Source organism: Parasteatoda tepidariorum, chromosome 3 (assembly GCF_043381705.1).
Source record: "Parasteatoda tepidariorum isolate YZ-2023 chromosome 3, CAS_Ptep_4.0, whole genome shotgun sequence".
NCBI classification, from domain to species: Eukaryota; Metazoa; Arthropoda; class Arachnida; order Araneae; family Theridiidae; genus Parasteatoda; species Parasteatoda tepidariorum.
In genome coordinates this window covers 97,947,940-97,970,713 of record NC_092206.1, presented here as the reverse complement: position 1 = coordinate 97,970,713, position 22,774 = coordinate 97,947,940, and the positions used below count along the sequence as shown (strand labels likewise).

Here is a 22,774-nt window from a genome sequence, read left to right as displayed (position 1 = left end):
ATTTAATTTTCAAAATTAAAGATACTTAAGCATGCCTTTTGTTGAACATCTCCATATTGTAACTAAATAATGTTATCACAACTAATGTTTAGTTTTTATACTTTAGTTTTTATATTCACCTGTTTAATGTTACCTTATTTATGTATTTCTATTTACTATTGGCGTTCTGAATATAAAAATATCACACAATTTCATCATTTCCATTCATTTTATTAAGAAAAATTTGAACAATTTTAATAAAATATTCTAAAAATAATTTCATTTACTATATTCATTTCATTATCATGCTAAATTATTTTTTACAAATTTGTTGAATGTTATGTAAACTTCTTAACAATTGTTAAAGCCATTCCAACAACAGTTGAGGAACAAAATAGGTAATTATCACATCAGCACCTAAAAGGAAAAGTTAGTTTGTAAAAATTGGTAATTAATTTTTACTCAAAAAACATGATAGACAGTGGGTCACAAAAATTGACAAATACTATGTTAAGGCCAAAATTAATCTAAAGATAAAATAAAAATTGTGTCCATTCTTTATTATAGGAGTTCAAGTAAAATAAAAGTTACTAAATATTTTTTTTTTAAATTATTCCTTTTTTTTTTTTAATGGAAACTATCTGATTAGTAAATGATTCAAAGGTAAGATTAATAAAATCTGAAGTTCTTTATTTAGGCTCCCAGGTGAAAATAAACATAAAGCAATAAAGCTTTTTCCCTTATGCCAGGCTTAGTTTACAAAATGTTTTATCTGACCCCCCCCCCCCCCCNACCCCTCTCATACCCAATTGCATAGTGTTCCGAATATCTGAATTTGTAACAAAATCCCTACTCGCAGTCATATTTGACTAAAATATAAAATGTTTTTATCGTGTTTTTTAAAAATTATGGTGTTCTTTCAAGAAATGAAAGAAAAAACATTTTTTGAGCAAATTAGGGCTGTGAATGTAAAGAAGCATATTTTTCTGAGAAATGATCCCCCATATTAATCCTTTGTTCAATTTCGTTGATCATTTCACCCTCACAGGTTGCTAAGAAATTGATTGCATTTCCACAGGTGAAGACACGTGGAACTAAAATTTGGTTAGTGGTGAGCATTATTTGTACAAAATGAACTGCCAAGTGCAACAATTTTTTTAACATTAGAAAAAAATTGGAAATTTTGAATGAAATTGATAATGGCAAATTAGAACACTGAAGTAGTTAGAAAATACAAAGTTGCCAAAAGCACAATATTGAAGTTCATTAATTTAGCCAAATATTCAAAATAGCAGCTTGGAGTTTTACACTTGTTCCATGCAGAAAACGTATGCAAATGGCGATGAATTAAAAAGGCACAGGACCGAAATCTCATTCTTTCTCATTTTGCGGGAAAAAGCGGATGCATAAGGTATAAGTAACCTTTAAGTGTTCTTCGAAATGGTTGCAAAATTTTAAAGTCAGACTTAGGATACTTTTTTAAAAAGTATTTGGTGAAGAAAAGCTGAATATGGCTGAATTTTCAGAAAAAAGACATATACACAGTAGATGTAGACTCAAACCTTATCTGTACCTTACTCTGACTCAAACCTTATCTGTAAAAAAGAGTCCAAATGTTCAGACAGATAAAGAAACACTAAGGAGAGAGTAATTTGCAATATAAAGAGCACCAAGAAATTACCCCTACTAGTTGTTAAAAATTAACCAAACCATAATGTTATAAAATACTGCCAGTGCAATATGAAGCTACAGGGAAAGAAGCTTGGATTAAGGCAGACAATTTGGTTAAAAAAAAACTGGGCCATAAATAACAAGAGTGAGAAATATGTTTGCTCTTGAATAATTATTCTATTCCTGTACTGAAGGCAATAAAAATTGACCCTATGTCACAAAATACCACTGCTAGAGGTCTGGTGGTGCAGAAGATCAGGTACATTGAGTACACCCGACGTGCCCCGACCACGTAAGAATATTCTCAGTAGTAGAGATATCATTGGTTAGAGTCCCCTTGTTGTCAGGCAAACTGTAAGAGGTTTTCCTCACCATGCAAATGCAGGTTAGTACCATCAAAAAGTCCTGTATGAAGGCAAGTTCTCCCAATATTTGATCCAGGAGTTCTCTTTTCTTCTGGATTGTCGCCTTGTGATCAAGGTATCCTTCGATGCTCAAAAGTATAGAAGGGAAATGATTTGCCAAGCTGTTCCTAGTCTTTATAGAGGAGGAGATTTAAATTTTAATATCCTAGAAGCATTAAATTTGCTGAAAAGTACCGAGAGTGAAATATCTATTAAGAACAATTCACAATTATTTTTGAAAAACCAGATATTTTTTCTATTTAAGTCTATTAATATCAAATCATTCAAAGAAAATAATCTTGTTGTTGATGTTCAAGCACACAATTTGTTTTTAGAATCAGCTTCTTTCAAAGACTACATTTCTATGGATGCACATGAATTTATTACAGACTCTGATATAGTAGAGGAAATAAAAAGTTTACGAAATAAGATTCTGCAGAATACGAAGATGAAAACCAACAGTTAAAAAAAAGGGGGGTAGCTTTGTCTCTTTAAAGGATGCTTATGAAGCAATTAAAACTGTCCTTTCTTTAGTAATGCTAAATAAATTTTTGAGAATCATGTGCAAATAAAAATCACTGAAACAAGCTATTACAGATTATTTTGTTAATAATCCTCTAATTTATGCAATAAATCAGTTTTTAAAGTAATTAATTATATTTATTATGAAAATATGTATAGAAGTTATTCATTTAATATTAAGTGCAAGAGAAGTTTTTTTTTAAAAAGAAATATATATAGATAAAGAAATTTATGATGCCCGGTGACTGAGTATTGGAAGGTTTTATCCTCACACCAGGTAAGCCTTCCATTACTTCAGTAGGTTAATAAAAATGAATAAAAAGCATTCTTGCAGACTAAACTCTGGGGTTCCAGGTGACCCAACCAAAACAGCCCCCTAGAGCCTAATATCACGAAAACTGGGATGGGCTCATCATAGGCTGTCACACCACAAAGTTTAATTTTAGATAGAAATTTAAACTTAGACATTTTTTATCTATCTGCATTTAGATAAAAATTCCCTGAACTGATAATGTAAACTATTTTTAATGAGAACAAATTTTTTGTGCCCCTTTGAGTTGGCATTAACAAGGTTTAACTACATATAGTTTATAAACAAATGTAATAACTCCAAGCATTCTAAACTGCTGTTTGTAGAAAATGCAACACCATGAAAGAATCATCAGAATCAAATGAAATTTAATGCAGAAACGACTTGTACTGATACAAATAAATGATGAAATTTTCAAAACAAAAGAAACAAATTAAGCGTCCGAAATCAGTATTTGGTGCAGCCACCACGCGCTGCAATAAGTGCTGCTATACGACGTGGCATGGAGTCAAACAGATGTTGAATATCTGCTTGAGGAAGAGAATTCCATATCGCTTGTATGCGCAACCAAAGTTCGTCTTTGGAAACTGCAGGACGCGGATCACGAGTGAGACGCCGACCAACCATATCCCACACGTGCTCAATAGGCGACATATCCGGCGAATAAGCAGGCCAAGGAAGAAGTTGCATGCGTTGTGCTGAACAGAAGTCTCTAACAGTCCGCGCAACATGTGGGCGTGCATTATCCTGCTGAAAGATAGCTCCAGGGATGCCTTGAAGGAAAGGAACGACTTCGGGCTGTAGCACTTCACGGACGTATCTGTTGCTATTGAGATTACCCTCAATTCGTATCAAATTGGATCGTCCATGATACGAAATCGCACCCCAGACCATAACTCCGGGTGTTCGACCACTATGTCGTTCAATAATACACTCAGGAAGGCAGCGTTGACCGGCATAACGTCTAACACGAACACGGCCATCATGGGTCCACAAATTGAAGCGTGATTCATCTGAAAAGACAACTTGGTGCCAATCAGCTCGCCAGTCTCTGTGCTCAAGAGCCCACTGCCGACGCAGCCGTCGATGATCCGCCGTGAGGGGAATCCTGTATAATGGCACCCTTGCACGCAATCCACGGCGCAGCAGACGACGACGAATTGACGAAGCCGACAATTGTACACCTGTAGCAGTAGACCAATGTGCTGCCAGCTGCCTGGAGGAAGCTGTGCGATCATTCACCGCCATGCGGAGCAGGTGTCGATCATCGCGCTCTGACGTCACCTTCTGTCGTCCAGTGCCTGTTTTTCGAGTTGTTCGGTGCTCGTCGGTCCACTGCTTCCAAACTCGCATCACTGTGGAACTGTTCCGCTGCATACGAGCTGCTATTGCGCGATAGGAAAATCCTCCTTCTCGAAGGCCGATTATCCTCCCTCGTTCAAACTCCGTAAGTTGCTTGAATTTCTTATTCTTCCGTCGTGGAGGCATACTCAGGTCTCACTAAACGTTTGCCACTAACAAATAATCATAGACTATTTTCAACGTCCCGCTACAGCACTTTATTTATACGCTTTCAGCATCAATTCAGAGGGCGCTGCGCGCGCCACGCACGCGCGATGGCTCTGAAACTTTATTAATTTGCATAATATCCTATATCCATTATTAAAATAATATTTCATTTGATTCTGATGATTCCTTCATGGTGTTGCATTTTCTACAAACAGCAGTTTACTTAATCAGTAATATATTTGAAATCTCATTTTTATCCTTAATTAAAATGATTCATTTCTTTTGTCATTATGTAAAAAAATAACTGCTTTTTTATATTTAAGATTAGCAAAATTATTGCTTTTCATCACATTCCAAAATTTGGCGAAAAGAAAAATATCTCAGCTTCAAATCAAAATTTTAAAATATATATCATTTAGAAAAATTTTTTATTTTTAATAATAATTATCATATAATAATATCATTTCATAAACTGATCAACAATTTTCTTATTTACCTTGGGCAAAACAACTTTTGATTATTTCATTGAAACATAATTTAATACATTATTAAAATAATTATCAGTGATATTTAGTGAAATTTATCAAATTTAATTAAAGTAATTTTTTATACATATTGTTTGTGAAGTTTTGTTGAAAACAAGATTGTATAAAATTTTAATGTACTATTATCCCTAACATATAAAGCAAGAACTTGTCAACTTTAATTTGATCATTCCTTTTTGAGTCAAATATTTACTTCAAAGAAAAGGAGATTAACACATTGTGAGCCCTCTATTTTATTAATATACCTGCATCATCCAATTCAAATGACAGATATTTAGCACCGATTACAGTGGTAAGCAATGCATACCTTTTTCATCAAAATGTTTTGTTAAGTTTAGTAAAAAATGCAGTGACAGCAACTTCACAATCCTTTACAGAAAGATACAATTTTACTTTTTAAAATGAGCCATTGGCCTAAGCAGATATTTTTTTATAATTTTCTATCATTAATCCATATTTTTTGGTAAAAATGTTATTTAATTTCAACAATTAATGCAGAATGGAAATAGAACGACGCAAGATTAAACTGGATGTGCTTTCTGCTTTCCCGTCATCTCACAAAAGACCATCACTGGCACCTAGCAGGCGACTGTCGATATTGGCCAATCAGCTTTATTCTACAGTTCCCTCTCAAAAAGTTTCCAGGAAGAGAAAGATTGTTGTGCCATAAAGCAGTTTGATTTCTTTGAATGATACTTTCTATACTCAAATGCAAATGTATCAAGATGTTTAAAATAAATAAAATGTATTAAACATAACTTTCAGTGTGATAATTAAGCGAAACAATGTGGCGGCCACTATATAAATCTTCCTAACTCATCTTGGTTAGGGATGATCATGGAGGTCCTAAGTTTGAACCCTGTTAGAAGATTTCTTCATTCAATTCTATCCATTTCTTTCTCTTCACATCATTATAATTGGCATGACAACATAGAGTGGGCCAAAACCTCTGTTGAATATTCTTAAAGGACAGCCCATTTTTTGACCTGAGCACTCTGCTAGTTCAAAGTCACTCTGAAGACCAGATTCCACAGAATTGTGTCTTTGTTGTTTTGCCAGTCCTCTTTTGAAACTAATGAAGATCTTTAAAACAAAATTCTTTTTTATTGACTTTTTCTTTTAAATTCATTCTAACAATATGGGGAGCCCAGGTCATTCTTTTAATTTTAATGTCTAGGTTTTTTAAAAGTTCAATAAATTTTCGAGTTGAGACGTCCTTTTCAATAGCTATTTTCATTAAAACAGCCAAGGATAATTTGGCAAAAAGAGTACAGCTCCGATTATCTGAACCAATTGAAACCAAACCCGATCCGAATAACGAAAAATCTGGATAATTGGACAGCTTGAAAAAACAGCTTTGAAAATGTTTTGTTTTTTAAGTAACTTCCCTTCACACTTTTTTTAGGCTTAGGATTGAAAATTGTACTAGTGCCTATTATAGCATCGTATTAATAGAGTGTTAAAAAGTTTTAACTTCATTAGAGAGTACTTGTCGCACATCTTGAAACTGGGCAGAAAGAATGTGGGGTTCTTTTTAAGGCCACTGAAGGACAAAATAAGCCATTTTTTTACACCTTTCAAATATTCTAAAAAAATATATATAATTTTTTTTAAAAAAGGAAGGTGAGAAAAACACATGATCTTTTGACAATTTAGTAAAGCGGCGTTCGTATAATTGGCACTTTTCTATAGCATAGGTAAAAAACTATTCTGATTGTATCTTAAATCTAAAAGATCCATGAATTAATATTGTTAGAAGACAATCGAAAGAACTTATTACCTGCACGCCTCATTGACGTTAAAGTTTCCATTGCAGCATCTTGCAAAGTAAACACACCAGCTTCTGCAGCACGATACAACATTGAATATTCCCCAGACACTTGATAAATAAACATGGGATATTCTGGATGCTACAAACATTTAAGAATATAAATGTTTCACAGATAAAAGTTAAATAATCTAGAAATAGTAAAAAGTCTACACTTGTAGTAGTATTGACTATGTGTCAAGAATTTTTTTACTGGTACTGTATGCTTTTTCAAACTTCTCATAAAGCATTTGTTTTAAATCCTATTTGTGATCAAAAATTAAATTTATTGCATAAGTGGCATTTTTCATTACATGAAAGTAAAAAAGTATTCTGTGTCAAGAAACTTGGTATCTTATATATAGCTGGAGTATAAAAGTTAAGGCTTTAATAATGTTTTCATTCATTTTTCTTTCAATATGGTGCACTGAAACTTAATTTGTGTGAAAATTAACTATACTATAATTTTTCTAGTGTACTACAGTGTAGATAGAAAAATCTTTTATGCTTGCACTTATAATGACTTGGACAATTTTTTTTTAATTGATTGAGTCAGCTTCCAATGGAACAAAATAAACAAATTGCACATAAAATTCAAAAACTTTTAAAGCAAAATATTTTTTTATAAAAGGTAGGTTAAAAAATCCTGATTTATGCTTCACTGTCTTTGTTTAATTAAAAGCAATTTTATTAACACACACTTAACTTAAACATCAATACAAGTTCTTCTGAACGATCTACCCTGAGTAATGTGACTAAGCAAGATGCTATATGAAAATGTTATTTGTTTTCATTTATTTATTTCTCAAACAGTGAAGAGCAATACAACTATTTTTTTCCTTTCTTTAAAAACTATATAAGTTAATACATGAAAGTAAGTAGTTTTTCAAAAATTATGTTAATTTGACTAAGTATTGTATAGGGCAGGGATGGGCAAACTTTTTTGGTCGTGGGCCAAAAATCAAGAAAAAAAATTTTTGGTGGGCCAAGTAAGATTTTCAAAATTTAAGAAAGGAAAAAAAGCGATATACAAGTTTTAATTTAAATATTTAGTGGGATGAAGGAAATTGCGATTTCATTTCTAAAAGTTCCATATATTAAGGTTTGAAGGGAGATGCGCTTATTTTAAGGAACAAGGCTAAATCCTTTTCTGTTAGTCTACTTCTGAAATAATTTTTTCTAAGGTTCATAATTGAAAACTCTTGTTCACGTATATAAGATTAAGCTAACATAGCACTGATTTTCTGGGCGTGAAATTTTAAATTTTGGGAACTAGCTTTTGGTAATGATTTGTCAAACTTAGGCATATTTAGAAATAACTGCTTCGGATGATTGTTAGATTGTCCGCTCTTTGGAGCGTAAAATGTGCAGTCTGCCAAATGTGAAGTACAATTTACCTATATTAGATTCCATAAGTCAGCTCCTTGAGAAAGACAAACGCTAGTTGGAGCCAATCTATGGCTATTCTATAAAGAACTTCTGTTTTCAACATTTTACCAATAGAAGCTGTCTGAGCTAACTATTTCCATCAATTTATGTTTTGTAGAACAAAAATAAAGAAAGTAAACATGTCATCAGTACTTTGTTAAAAAAGGAAAAACAGAAATAATTTTAAACATAGTCGACAATAAAATGGATGTATATTGTTTATATTTGCCGCTGATCGGCAAATAAAAATTCCATCCGCGGGCCGGATAAAATCCTGCGGCGGGCCGTAGTTTCCCCATCCCTGGTATAGGGTAACAAGAACAAAGAACACACAATACAGATAAGTTTATGTTATTTTGTGAAAAAAATATTTAGTTTCAAACTTAGTCTGAATTATTTATTATCACCCTTTATTTTATAAAATGTTATTTAAAAAATTAATGGTTGTTAAACTCTCAAAATTTTCCAGTTTAAATAATAAGCAAAAAGCTTAGTTGACAAATGTTATTCTGCTACTCATAAAAAAAAATTACTCAGAAATAGAAAATTTAATTTTTTACACAAATTAAAAATTAAAGCACCTTTTTTCATGTTTAATCAATGCAGCACTACTTGTGACTTGCCAAGAAAAGTCTTCTGAAAAATAATTTTTAAATATTGAATTTGCTCTAATTCTAAAATATCAATTTTCACTCCATCAGTTGCTTAGAAGCAAATCATACACATTTAATTTTTTTCTTTACTTCTTTTAAATAAATAAATACAGAAGTTAAAGCTACTCTTCAGTTAAAATTCATAAATACATCTAAATAAAATGACATCTTTATTAACCTTTTGTTTCAATTCATTCACAATATCCAAGTAAGCCAAACCTGGCTTCACCATTATCATATCAGCTCCGTCCTCAATGTCTCGTTTCTGAAAATGTAACATTTTCATTTAAATTTCAATAATAAAATTAATTTTTAAGCAACATTTATCTATTTTTAATGCATTAATTTTATTTTACTTAAAACTATTAAAAAAAATTTTCCTTACAATTTATCAATGATACAACCTTAGCTAAAGTTACTAAAAGATATCTAGGTCTCCCATGTGGTTTTTCTACCCAATGAAAGTCATAGGTGTTGCAAATGGTTACAATACCTGGAGACAAATTCAGTTTGCCCCCCTTTTAAAACGCATTCGTTTTTTAGGTGTCATGCTTTTTTTCAGTTCAACTTTATGCTTGAATTTGGTAAAAATTGAAAATCCCTACTCTTGGTATAGGAACGAATCTTGAATATATATGATTATGCAAACTTTAAATTGTGCTTTTAAAAAAAATTAATTATAAGTTAAGAGATAATTTTAAAGACTATTTTCATTCAATATATCGCCATTTTGCTAAAAAATAATTTTAAAAAACACTTGCTATCACGAATGAAAACTACAACAACTAATACCCTGTCAAAATTTTAGGTAAATCAATGAAAAAAATTAAAGAGGTAAAGGGTGCTATCACTTGCTAATGAAACAGGCAAGTAATTTAAAAAATAAATATTTAGCTTCAGAATTAATTTCTTATTGCATTACATGAGTTTGATGGCCCTCTAAGGCCCCTCTTGTCCCCTTTTAGCAACGCCACTGATGAAAGGCACTGGCAATTATTAAAAAAACGGTAAAATAACAAATTAAGACATGAGTTACATTATTATGATATAATAAAAGATTTTAATAAATTATCGTACAGCAGCTCTTATAGCAAGTCCTTTGTTTCCTGGGGGTAACTGGTAACACTTTCTGTCACCAAACTGAGGAGGGGAGGAGGCAGCATCCCTGAAAACATATGTTAAATGTACATTAGATAGTTGACAGGAGATACAAAGCTTAAACTATTAATCTTTCTTTTAATGGGGTTAAAGCAAGAATATGTTCTTAGATCATAAAAAATGAACTGTGAATATAGATTCTATTTGAAAGAAATATGAATGACTGACAACTGTATAACTATTTTTTACTTGGGTAGAGATAATGAAAATTAACAACATTCAGTGGAAATAAAAACATTCAATGGTAATAAATTAAGGCCAGATATAGCTACAACATAACAAAACAAATTTATAGGTATGCAGAAGAAAAAATACATCAATTTAAAAACTTGTGGAAGGTATTTTCAAAATTTTATCTACTCTGGCCATAAACTTGAATTTCTGTGCTTATAATAACCAAATAGATAAATTATTTGTTAACTAAAATTAACTCAGATATGATCTAATGAATGAACATATAATGTTTCAGAGAAAATAGTTCTTCAGTGTTGGCCTGTCTTCTTGAACCCACGCTGACCTTTACTGTTACTCACATTAGTGTACTCAGAATCCTTCATTGGTACTTTTTTTATCAACATTGAAAAATTAATGATGTTTCTGGGAAGTATACTCTCCATGGCTTTATATAGGGTAACATTAGACTCCATAAGAATTTAAAAAACAACAAATTCTGTTTGCTTTTTTTTTCTCTCTTTAAGAAAATAAATCTTCTAAAATTTAATGAAAATACATTTATAAAACCATGGGAAGTATACTCCCCATGGCTTTCATTAAGGGTTACATTAGACTTGGAATTTAAAATACACCAAAAGTAATACAGTTTTTAATAAAAAAATAAACTTTCAGAATTTAATAAAAGATTCATACCTGAAAGGTCCATAGAATTTTGAGGCAAATTTTGCAGCATAACTCAGAAGTGAAACTGTATTTCCGTATCCAGACTTATGCAAGATATCTTTTATGGCCTTCACTCTTCCATCCATCATGTCAGATGGCGCCACAACATGACAACCTTTGTAGAAATGTTCTATTAATATCATATCATAGAGAGTTTCATTGTTATTATTATTAAACAGGGTGCATAGCCAAATCTTTCAACAAAAAATAAGCACATTAACAAAATGCATCCTCTGTTATCATAATCATATAGAGTTTGCTACAGTTATTCATGACTGTTAGGTCAAGTCTAGCATAGTAGTTAGTTAGCAGGGTTGCCACGACCTGGAAATAAGCGGTAGCTATGATTTTTCAAAACTATTAGAAAATGCTTAAACTTAGCTTTCATTTGAGAATTACTTGATTATATCCAAGGTATTTTTTTGCTCCCATATATATTTAGTTTAAATTAAAAATTTATTCTTAACCTAAAACATCTAGATTTATTTCATTTTTACTAACCACTTAAAAAATTTGCCAGACTGTGGCAATCCTGGTTAGAACTCTATGCTAATTCTGAAATTGGTACAAAGCGTCAATATAAAAAACGCCAGTTTTGTGAAAATGAAAAAAATTAGTGACACATTTTTTTATCTTTAAAAGTTACCTTCAATGCGCATTATCTGGAGTCAAAAAAAAACAGACTCCGAAAATTGGGAATTATTTATTAATTTTGATACAGGAGGAAAAAATTTGACCAAATGATAATTTTTAAAAAGAACTTTTAATAAAACTTTAAAAATATTTAAGTTACTTGTCCATTCTAAAGCGAATATAATTCTGAATAACAAAATAGTATATATAGTTCAAAATTATAGCTTTGCCCATATTAAGATGTAAGGCACTTAAAATGTGTACTTTTTATAATCCTCAGAGAAAGAGCTTTAAAAAAAGCTGCTAATAATTTTTAATCTAGGTTATAAAAAAACTTCCGATTCACAATTTTTTAAAAGTTTGATAATTTTTCCTTTCTTAGTAAAAGAGCTTTAAAAATACTCTTAATAACTTTTATATTAATAAGTTATGATCCAAAGTTGGGCCGCATATTTCCAAGGAAGTGTTAACCCATTAATACTTAAGATGCTACCACTCAATAAATATTTTGTAATAAAAAATAAGATTTTGTGAAATCAACCAGAAAATTGCTAAAAAAAAATCTTATCTAAATTTATTTTTTATCGAAAACATTAGAGGAGGTACTTTATTAAAGTCGCACTAAAGCTGCACATGGGCTGTTGGCAATAGTTTGGTAAGCATTCCTGAGGATTATCGGTAGACATGCCATTGCAGTTTTGATCCTCTGCAGAGGAGATGGCTCTCTCATTTTAGTAGCCTGACGACCTGCACGCAAGTTCGAGAACTTTACAATAGAACAGGACTGATACCATAGATCCTTGGTTCCTTAGCAGACTGATCGAACTGGTCACCCACCTGCTCACTGACCACTGCCAGTGATGCTTGGCATCTGTGATCTACTGAGAACCATGCCTTTACGATCAGTCTACTGCAGGACTTGTTAAAATCAGAAACGCTATGAAAAATGTCATAGAAACTGATCTTCAATTATGAAGTTTTGTAAGATTCAAAGAAAAAAAATAGAATTCATTATAAAAGTATATTTTAAAATATTAGCTCTATACAAATTAATTAGAGATTAATAAATTTAGGCATTGTAAAAAAAATCATGAATAACATACACACTTTCAAACCTCTCAACTGTAATCACGCTTTCATGGAAACTACATTTTTGAAAATCATTCTATAGCACTAATTAATATACAACTTTAAATTAAATTATGCTTCACTTTATAAATATATTCAAAGTTAATAAAAAAAAATATAAGATAATATACAATAAATATGTTCAAAATAATAACTATGATAATTAAATCTATGCTTACCAGCTTTAGCATAAGCCAAAGCGACTTCTGAAAGCCTTTTTGTGCTTGCTTCATTATCAATTATTCCATTTTTTAAAATTCCTTGAAGGAAAAAATAGATACAACATAAAATATTACTTAATGCATATCATATTACATTTCAAATAAATATCTATCAAAATAAATAATCTCTAGAAACCATACTGATATTGCTGATATAATTATATATATCGGTATAATTTCTCTTCAATTTTTATTAACTTTGTCTTTTAAATCACTGCTTAACTACATAACATTACCGATTGTCAGCATATGTTGTATCTTAATAAAAATCAACTCCTGCTTAAACAAGTAATTATTATACAAAATATTTTAACTCTTCGTGCTCTGACGAGACTTAAATCAGAGTAATAATATTTCCATACAGCATTGAAAAAGAATAAAATTACCCTTGGGTACTTGTCTTATAACTTTCCATTTATCATTACCAGCATTATTGGCAGCACACGATTACTTGAAGTTGAACAATGCCTATATAACTATTTAGTTGTCTCTTAAAGATGCCATTTTATGATCAATCTTCGTTCTTCAATTCTTAATTTTCTGTCTTGATCAATTTTGCAAGACCTGCTTGCATTACATTTTTTTATTGATTCATTAAGATTTTCAAAATAGTTATAAAACGAAGTATTAAATGTTTAACTTTATTAAAATTTTATAATGTGTTGGATCTTTTCTTGGGACTTTAAAATCCTGATGGGTTTTATATTCATACACTCAATATTTTACAAACTGTATTGAGAACAGAGTTGACTTATTTAATGGGGTTTTGTTACATTAATGCAGGGTTGCCACAGGCAACTATTTGCTACTATTTTCAGCCTTAGGCGACTATGGCGACTTTTTTTGCCTGAAAAGGCTAAAAAAAGCAACTATTTTCAGGAATAGGCGACTACTAGGAGACTTTTTTACTCTTAGCGAAGTTTTTTCGCACAAATGAAAGTTACTTTTCAGAACGTTAATAAAAGAAAGTAAACTTTTATACAATTATTTATGTCCAAAAAGCCAAAAATTTAAATTTCCATTAGATTTAATAAAATATACTTGTTAATTTTTCTCTCCGAGGGGCAGTTTAGTGGCTGTAGTGACTTTCCGATGTAGTGACTTTCGTTTTAGGCGATGCATCAGAAATTTGATTTAAACAGCCGGAATAAGGCTACAATCGCGGTTTAACTATTTAATATGCAAGGATCGTTGACTAGGCTAGCGCTGTTACCGTTGACACAAATGAATCGTTGACTAGGCTAGCGCAAGTATATTATGTAATAAAATATACTTCTTAATTTTTCTCTCCGAGGGGCAGTTTAGTGGCTGTAGTGACTTTCCGATGTAGTGACTTTCCGATGTAGTGACTTTCGTTTTAGGCGATGCATCAGAAATTTGATTTAAACGGCCGGAATAAGGCTACAATCGCGGTTTAACTATTTAATATGCAAGGATCGTTGACTAGGCTAGCGCTGTTACCGCACTGACGAAGACTATTTTAATTTCGTCTTACTGCAGAGATGTAGATAGCGTTTTGCTATAAAGATGATGTTAGTTTCGTGATGTTGAATGACGAAGAGCGAATTGAATCCCAGTTCCGTGCGAGGATCAACGTTGTTATGTAGAATGCAATGCACAGTTTCGTTATGTCCGTTACGTCTACGTCCGTTCGTTACGTCTTTTAGTTTTTTTAAGATTATTTTCAAGGGGACTCAAGTCATTTTGCAATTGTTGTGCATTTTATTTTGTCAGAAATAATTGTCAGGTTCTTTGTAAATTATTTTTAGTCAGACTTACCATCAGATATACCTTTTTTTTTCTGTCTGGGTTTAACGATTCTTGTCAATTATTTTTACGGCTACTTTGCGATTGCTGCACAATCGCTGCTATCTTAAATTTTCGTTCTGAACTCAATAGATCAATGAAACGAAAAAAAAATAAAAAAAGATTTTCATTGATTTTTTCCATTATTGTTTTTTATTTTAAGCGCTACAATTTAATAGGGGTATTTCGTATTTAACTTTATTATAAAAAGTTCGCTTTTTTTTTAAATCTATTAAATGTAGGTAGTAAGTATAATGATTTAATTATTGTTACACCAATAAATATCCAATCGTTTTTAACTATAAAAAAATTACAACAAAGCTTACACTTATTTAGTTTGCTTTTATTTTTGAGAAAATTAAAACGAAGTTTAAAAAATTTGGCTATTAGTTAAAAAAAAAGAAGAAAAAAATAATTTTTTTTAATTAAATGAAGAGTTTAGTAATGTTTTGTCGCTTTTTTAATAATTTGACATTAGTATAATTTTTTTTTATTAAAATTCTTTCAATATTTGTTTGTTTTATAATTTGTTAGATGTCAGTATCATTTTTAAACAAATAAATCTTTAGTCGATTTTATTTTCAAAGAAAATAATAATAAATAAGTATTTCTTAAGTACAGAATTTGACTATTAGTTAATACTACCTTTTATTATTTTAAATAATTAAATAAAAAAGGGTCTAATGATGCTTCAAAAGCATGGTTTTTTTTCCAACAAATAATTTTAAAAAAATGTTTTTTTCTAAAGTGAACATTTCTTTGGTTTGTTTTCCACTTTCGTTTTTTTTATTTTAATTTTCATTGCATGTATGCAAAATATTTTGTTACAGTACTATTATTTTTAAAACAATAAATCTTAAATTATTTTTAATTCTAGAAAAATGAAATAAAGCTTGGGGTCATAGTAGAATATGTTTAGAATTAATATTTTCTTTCGTAATAGATTTATTCCTTTTTATTAATTTTTGATTGATTGAAAGATTTCTCATTGGTAATTTTTGAACATATACTAAATCACGCTACATCACTTTAACGCAATGTCTAACTGACGATGTATCACAATTTAAAATTTCTGACATCACCCAGTCCTAGTCATAGTATTTTTCAATTAAGCTATAATTTTAGTTATTTGGCTACTATTTTTGATAGATTTTTGTTCCTGTTCAGACAACTATTTTCATTGTTTTAGGCAACTATTTTCATGCTTGAGGCTACTAAAAGCAACTATTTTGGTTCATTTTTTACTGTGGCAACCCTGTTAATGTAATATATGTACAATTGTTTACTCTTTATAATATAATTTCTACTCTCAAAGTATCATCAGTTATGTACTAAATCCTGACGGAACTTTAAAGTCCCAAATTAAATCTCCCATTGATAGGGAGGATCACAAAATTTATCAAACGTTTTTCAATTATTTAACAATGACAAAATTTTATTTAAAAGAATTCCATACATTTTTTTTGAAAAATAGCTTCCTTAAAAAAATTTTGTCCATGTTTTTTTCTTTTCTTTTTGATTAGTTGGTTGTTTTGCTTAGTTGGTATTATTGTCAATCAAGAATCAGAATAATTCAGAACCAAAAGAATGATACATTGCATTTAAAAAAGAGCATGGAAAGTTTCTAAAAAAAAAGTATATTTTATATACCACAGTGACCATGGTCAGCATATCCGCAAAGACAAACATCACAAGCAATTAAAAGGTCTGGATAAGTTTTACGAAGTGCTCTTACACATTTCAGAACTGGGTTTCTCTCTGTATCAGCAGATGTTGCATTAGAATCCTAAAATTACGAAGCATACCTTATTACAATGGATTGAAAATTTTAAATTACAATATAAACAGGAGTAAAAACTAAGAAATTTAGTCAATGGTTCGTAGAACAAATAACTAAAAGATAATAACTTGCCACTAATACGTTGTCACTGATCTATTTACATGCATCTATTAGATTTTTAAAAATAATAAAGGTTAATTTATTACAAAGTGAATTTAAAGGAACAATTACAATACAGAGAAAATTTAACGTTCACAATGACGAGGAAATATACTGTTCTGAGACTAAAATATAGACAAAAACAGCACATCATTCCTTTATATCAATTGCTTGTTCAGAGGACCGTGGATAATTTATTTTATAGCTATTTCAGTTCAATTTTATTGGTCTCCACCAACAGATCACTGTTAATTTTGAGCCTTGATATAAATATTTCACCAGGATATTAATGGCTTAAACTAATTCTAAAATATAGAGATAATTTCAACAAAAATAGAGTGACGGTTAAAAATCACCCATATACACTATATTTTCTGATAGTAAATGCAAACTGATAATGATTCAAGAAAGCTTTCTTTATTTTCTGAAATATTAAAAAAAAACTTTTAGAGATTTCTAATTACTGAAGGGAACATTTAAACTGTTTCTCTTTTCTACCACAAACAATGCCCATTAACCCGAAAGTAACACTTACATATTTGCAATCGGTTCCTCACCACTTAGTCATTTTATTTTATAACCGTTGTTGAACAGCCGACCCAATCTTTTGGGTTTACGACTGCTAATGTTCCACTCCATAGCCTTGTAATTTTGAACCTAACTCAGAAGACAAGGAACTCCTGGATCAAGTATTGGGAGAAATTTGCCTTCGTAGATTACTTTTTTGTGGAACTAATCCGTATTTGTGTTACATGGAGAGGAAGACCCTAAGAACCTCCCATGGTTAGCCTGATGGCAAGGGGTCTCCAACTCATGATCTGTCTACCACTGAGGATATTTCACGTCAACACTATGGTCGGTGCAAGCCGGATGAAGATTCATATCGACCAGCCGTAGCAGGGATCAAACCCGGTTCACCTCATTGAAAGGCAAACGCTCTATCCCCCGAGCCATCGCGGCTCCCACTTACTTAGTCATATGAGCTATCTAGGGAGTGGTTCAAAAACCTATTTTTTAACCCATTTCCGCACTTAGATATCATAGTTGAGCACACAACATGCCGAGATACAATCGTGGAATTACTCTAATTTGTGTATAGATACTTTCTTAACTTTATTTTTGGATAGCTTCAAAATCTTTAAACAAGCTGATGAAAAAAAGTTCAACCCTTACTTTTATTACACTTTTTACTTTTATCGATAAATGTTGATATTTATCTTCCTTGTCACTCTATTTATATACTGTTTTTTATACAACTCAGAATCAGAGAAATGTAAAAATGTTTAATATTTTTGGTTTTTTTAGAATAAAATCATTATGTTATCAAAGAATAGAAAGTTTATTATCCCTTGCTAGAAGCTTATTATCCGCTTCAAAACATATATATTAAATTATTCAGATTTTGATGATTTTTAGAACTTTTAAGCAAACAAAAATTAACAAAATTTGAAAAAAAATGTAAGCAGCAAAAACTTTTACAATTTTGATATACCAATGATTTTATAGTTTTTTTTTTTACATATATTAGCAAACTAATTATATAAGCAAAATAAATTATCAATACCTCAATTATTAATTAAAAAAATATTAGTATAGCAAACCAGAGAGTAATTTGTCCCGTTTTGCTTAATGGGATGCCTCTGATTATATTTTCTTTACCAGTTCTTAGATACTCAGAATTCCGTATACAAGGAGAAAATGCAGATCACTTTCTATCTATTTCTTTAAATAATTTTCATTTTTAAAGTAATTAAGAAGCCTGTCTCATTCAGAAGATGAGTTGATAGAAATATAAACAATTCCCTCCTTCAACAGATATGACTGTCTTTCGTCCATTTACAGATAAGACTGCACATTAAAGAACAAAATTCTGAAGCTATTTTTTATACGTGTTTTTTGTCAAGAGATCTTTTTTTTTTTTTTTTAACTGGAGAAATTCATCTCCCAAAATATCAAAAACTTTTCCAACATGCAAACTAAATGAATTTCGAAATTAAATTTTCATTAAAGAGTTCAGGAGAATAATACTTAAATTCATTTTCGAATGATAAAAAGGGGGTTGTAGTAGAAATCAAACGTAATCAGATTGACCTTATTCCTTCCTGGTTCGATACCATTGATCTAGAGCCTAATAATGTCTTCTAATCATCAACTAATGAAGAATGGGTTCTAATTTAGAGATAAACCTTCCAGAATCCTGTTTTCAAATGCACATTATAATTAGTTTCTCTTGTTCGGTTTTTAGATCAGAGTTTATTGATATCAGGAGGGGCTTATAGCATGTAGTTTAGGTAGAGGATCAAATCCAGGACATCGGTACTCTTGACTGATAGCCACACTGTAATTCAGCACCTCCTTAATTGGAGTATTGTGGGGGATCAGGCTAGCCTGGACATCTTTAATCTTCTCAACAGATTTTCATCTGGACACACCATACATTTTCAGTGGATCCCATCACATGTAAAAGTTGATGGCAATGAAAGGGCCAACTTCTTGGTCAGTTCTGCCCCTGAGGAAGGTGTACATCCTTGTGGAAATCTTACATTTAGCAATATTTCATCCCTTGCAAAAATAGAACTAAACAATTTTATGAGAACTCTTCCCAACCACTCATGGTATTTTGCAAGACACCCAGGTGGGTCTTTCCAATTCCAGACCCAGATATTACCAAACCTCCCACTTCCTGAGTGACCATATTAGAGCTCTCACTTTTCAACAAGATCAAAAGAACTTCAAAGAGTACCACTGGGGTTCTGCCAACATGGTCTACCCAGCACACATTTAAGTTTGTTTGGATTTTACCAAAGATTAAGTCCTCCACGTCCTGTTTTTAGACATTTTAGAGACATTAAGATTCATGAGAATTATCTATCCCTGCTGAAAAATCTGAGATTAGTAACAATAACAAATAAAAGCTGATGTTACTTACTTTTAAAGAATTGTCAATGACACCAAAAACTAAAACTGATGACAGACCCTTTTCCACTAAAACTTTAAGCTCTTTTAATAATGTGTTCACTCCATACCTAAAGACATTTGGCATGCTAGGAATGTTGACTTTAGCATCGTCTTCATCACTACAATTTTCAAAATTTCAAAAATTAGTTTGAATACATATTTTGACAATTTCACACCTAGACTACGAAAATAGTTATGCAAAATTGTAATAAAGCTATTTAAAATAATTATTCACCATGGCTGCGATTAAGTCATTAACTTGCTGACTTACATGTTTTACATATGTGTCTTAAAACAATAACCTTTTCAACAAAATACACTCTTATAAGCAGAATTGGCAAATTTTTGACAATTGACGGTTTTAACCATTGTTTTATCTGTCATGTCAAAATACCGTTCTTGAGAAATGTCAAAACACCAAAATTTTGGCGTAAGGATAATTATTAGCAATTAGAAATAAGTAGTATTTATTAATAAACATACATATAAAATTACAAGTGTTCAATTAGTAGTGTTCTTGAATTATTGTGATATTAAACTCTCTTGTTTTTAACAAAAAATTTTGTAGGAATTTTTTTAGACTAAAAATTTTCCCATGGCTTTCTAAATTTTCTACAAAGCTTTGTTTGTACTGTCAGACATATTTTTCTCCCCTGAATATAATTACCTAATAATAACAAATATTGAGAATCAATAAAAAAAAAAAGTATACGTTGAGATCAGACAATTATTGGCAAACATTTTAATTTTACTTAATCTTAAAAATCTGCCTAAATTATAACATAGAGAATTAAAATCAATATCAAGATTTATAATAATTAACATAGTTATTACCTACAAGATAAACCGAATAGTTATAATACGGGTCTTAAAGTATTAAGAGTACCTTCACAAAAACCAATTAGCAGTTTCAATAATTTTGGCTACATTTTTTATATGAGATAAATAATGATGATAGTAGTATATAATGCAAATATTGTACATAATTGAGTATCTAATAAAATGTCTCCAATGTCAAAAAAGAAACTTGCCCCGAGTTTTTGATCGATTTCAACAGTTTTTGACACTTTAACCGGTTTTCAACGTGCTATGTCAAAAACCCAACTCTGCTCCTTAGTAGTATCAAATTTTAATGACATTTGTATTTTTTAGACTTTTTATCTTTTGAGAAAATTTTTTGGGATTTCAAATTATCTTTTGTCATTATTGGGCATATTTTGCAATTTAAAACATGCTTTTAAATTCTCAGAGAGATTTTTTTTCTTGCATTTTAAATTTTTTTAATTTTGGGCAATCAATTTTATTTAAACTTTTTCTAATATAGTTATCTGTTATCAATATATAATGCAACCTTTTTTCCATACATTAATTTCCATTAAACATTTATTTCAAACTAAAATTTTAAGACTTAGACTTATAGGATAAGACTTATACTTATAATTTTAAGACTAACTTATTTCAAACTAAAGTAATATTCATTTTAAATTAATGTAAATTACATCTCAATTTATTATAACATCTGCATTTTAATACACTTGTAAATTAAGAAAAGAAATAATTCAGATTGTCATAGTTGAATTATAAAAATATGCGCTGTTATGTTTGCTATTTGTAAAGATTTTAAAGTCATCAAAATCTTTCCTCTACTCATAAGGTATCATCAATATTGTAAAGGTCAAGAGTGTGAAATGTTTGGCCTTTAAAGGATTAATGGATGGCTTACCACTTTACAACCAAAAAATGAAATGAAAAAATAGGACAAAACTAGCATAAAAGATTTTTCTACAATAGAAAAATGCTAAAATTTTAATGTTAAAATTCCAAAATATTAAGACATTAACAGTGTTGTCGTAGCTAGAGCTTACAACAATAAACAAAATCAGTTTTTGTGACCTTTTCAATACAGTGTAGGACTTAAAAAGGACTTTTTGGAATCATTTTAAGTTTTAGATAATGTAAAAACTTAAAATCAACTGCATTTTTTTAAAAATTTGTTCTGAATAAGATTTTAAAACTTTACATAATAATTTTAAGTACCAACATAAATTTTAATTTGATGCGGTTTAAAATTTAATAATGTATGTTACTGTAGTTTATATTGCACTTTGATGTTTTTGATTGCATTTATTATTTTTTTATTGAATAATAAGCATTTACTAAAACATTTTTCATTCAACATATCATTAGCTCGTTAAAAGTAGCTTTAAAAAACCTACATGCAAAACAAACTACAATATTAATAGATATCTTGTTCAATTTTTAAGTAAATTGAACAATACTTCGAAAAATTGAAAAAGTTATGGGAATTAACAATTAGCAAAAGAAACTAGGGATTTTTATAAAAAAAAAGTATTGTACTCTAGAATTTATTTATAATATTTTTTCATCATTTTGGCAATCCTCTAAAGCTGGTGCCTGAGTATAGATATCCCCTCTTGCCCTCTATGCCACAGGGTATTAATTTATAAGATTTACATTTTTTGACACTCCACTTTTTAGAAAATTTTTTAAAATAAAACGTATTTTTAAAAAATGTAGTTTAAAGATTTACTAAAAAGTCAAAGAAGTAATTGACATGCAGTATAAAATATATATGTAATTGTAATTAATATTTCCCCAGAAAAAGTGGAAGGAAAAAAAAGCCAGCGATAATTTAATTATTTTTACTGAAGACAAAGATTGCAAAACTTCAAATGCTTTTCAATCAGAAAAAATAATGCTCAGTTTTTAGGACAAATTCATATTCTTATTACACTTTAAAATAATTAAGTTTTAAGCAATTGATACGAAAACTAAATGTATTGACACACCAATAGGCTAAAAAGAATTTCGCGGCCCTTTTTCAAAAAAAAGCTCCTTGTATAAATGATAGGATATAATTAGGAGATGAAATATGTACTCACATTACGAATACGGGGTACATGAAATTTGAAGGGGATAAAGTGCTTCCAGATTCTTGGTACTGTCGTAAAACGGGGTGAAAATAACCACTATGCAGTTTGTCAGCCATTGATAAAATTTTAAAAGAAGCGTTAGTGTAAAATTGGACTTATTTAAATTAACCAGAGAATTTAGAATTTTCAGTGAAGCTATTTTAATTAGCCGATTAATTATTACTTGTCGAAAAAAAGGCTGTACTGGGCGAACTTGTTGTTTAATTACGATAATAGAAAGCGTTTTCCGTTTCTTATTACTGTCCTACTTTA

At 30.3% G+C, this 22,774-nt stretch overlaps 2 protein-coding genes across 15 annotated transcripts in view; one reads left to right on the top strand and one right to left on the bottom strand.

Annotated features, from left to right (window-relative positions):
- Positions 1-5,698, top strand: part of LOC107454565 (sodium channel protein 1 brain) — a 52,783-nt gene extending 47,085 nt beyond the window's left edge. For all 14 annotated transcript variants that reach the window (XM_016071798.3, XM_016071797.3, XM_043044678.2 and 11 more), the window contains one exon: positions 5,439-5,698. In XM_016071798.3, coding sequence (XP_015927284.1) covers positions 5,439-5,610 — 172 coding nt within the window. In that variant the 3' untranslated portion in view covers positions 5,611-5,698. The remainder of the gene's footprint in view (positions 1-5,438) is intronic.
- LOC107454569 (Porphobilinogen synthase) lies at positions 190-22,615 on the bottom strand (the record flags this gene model as incomplete). The annotated part of the gene is given in 9 exon segments (XM_016071813.3): positions 190-396; positions 6,721-6,850; positions 9,007-9,093; positions 9,906-9,993; positions 10,854-10,998; positions 12,824-12,904; positions 16,322-16,457; positions 19,540-19,687; positions 22,472-22,615. Coding segments are annotated over 9 exon segments (978 nt in total). The 3' UTR covers positions 190-340.
- Between the last annotated feature and the right edge of the window lie 159 nt (positions 22,616-22,774).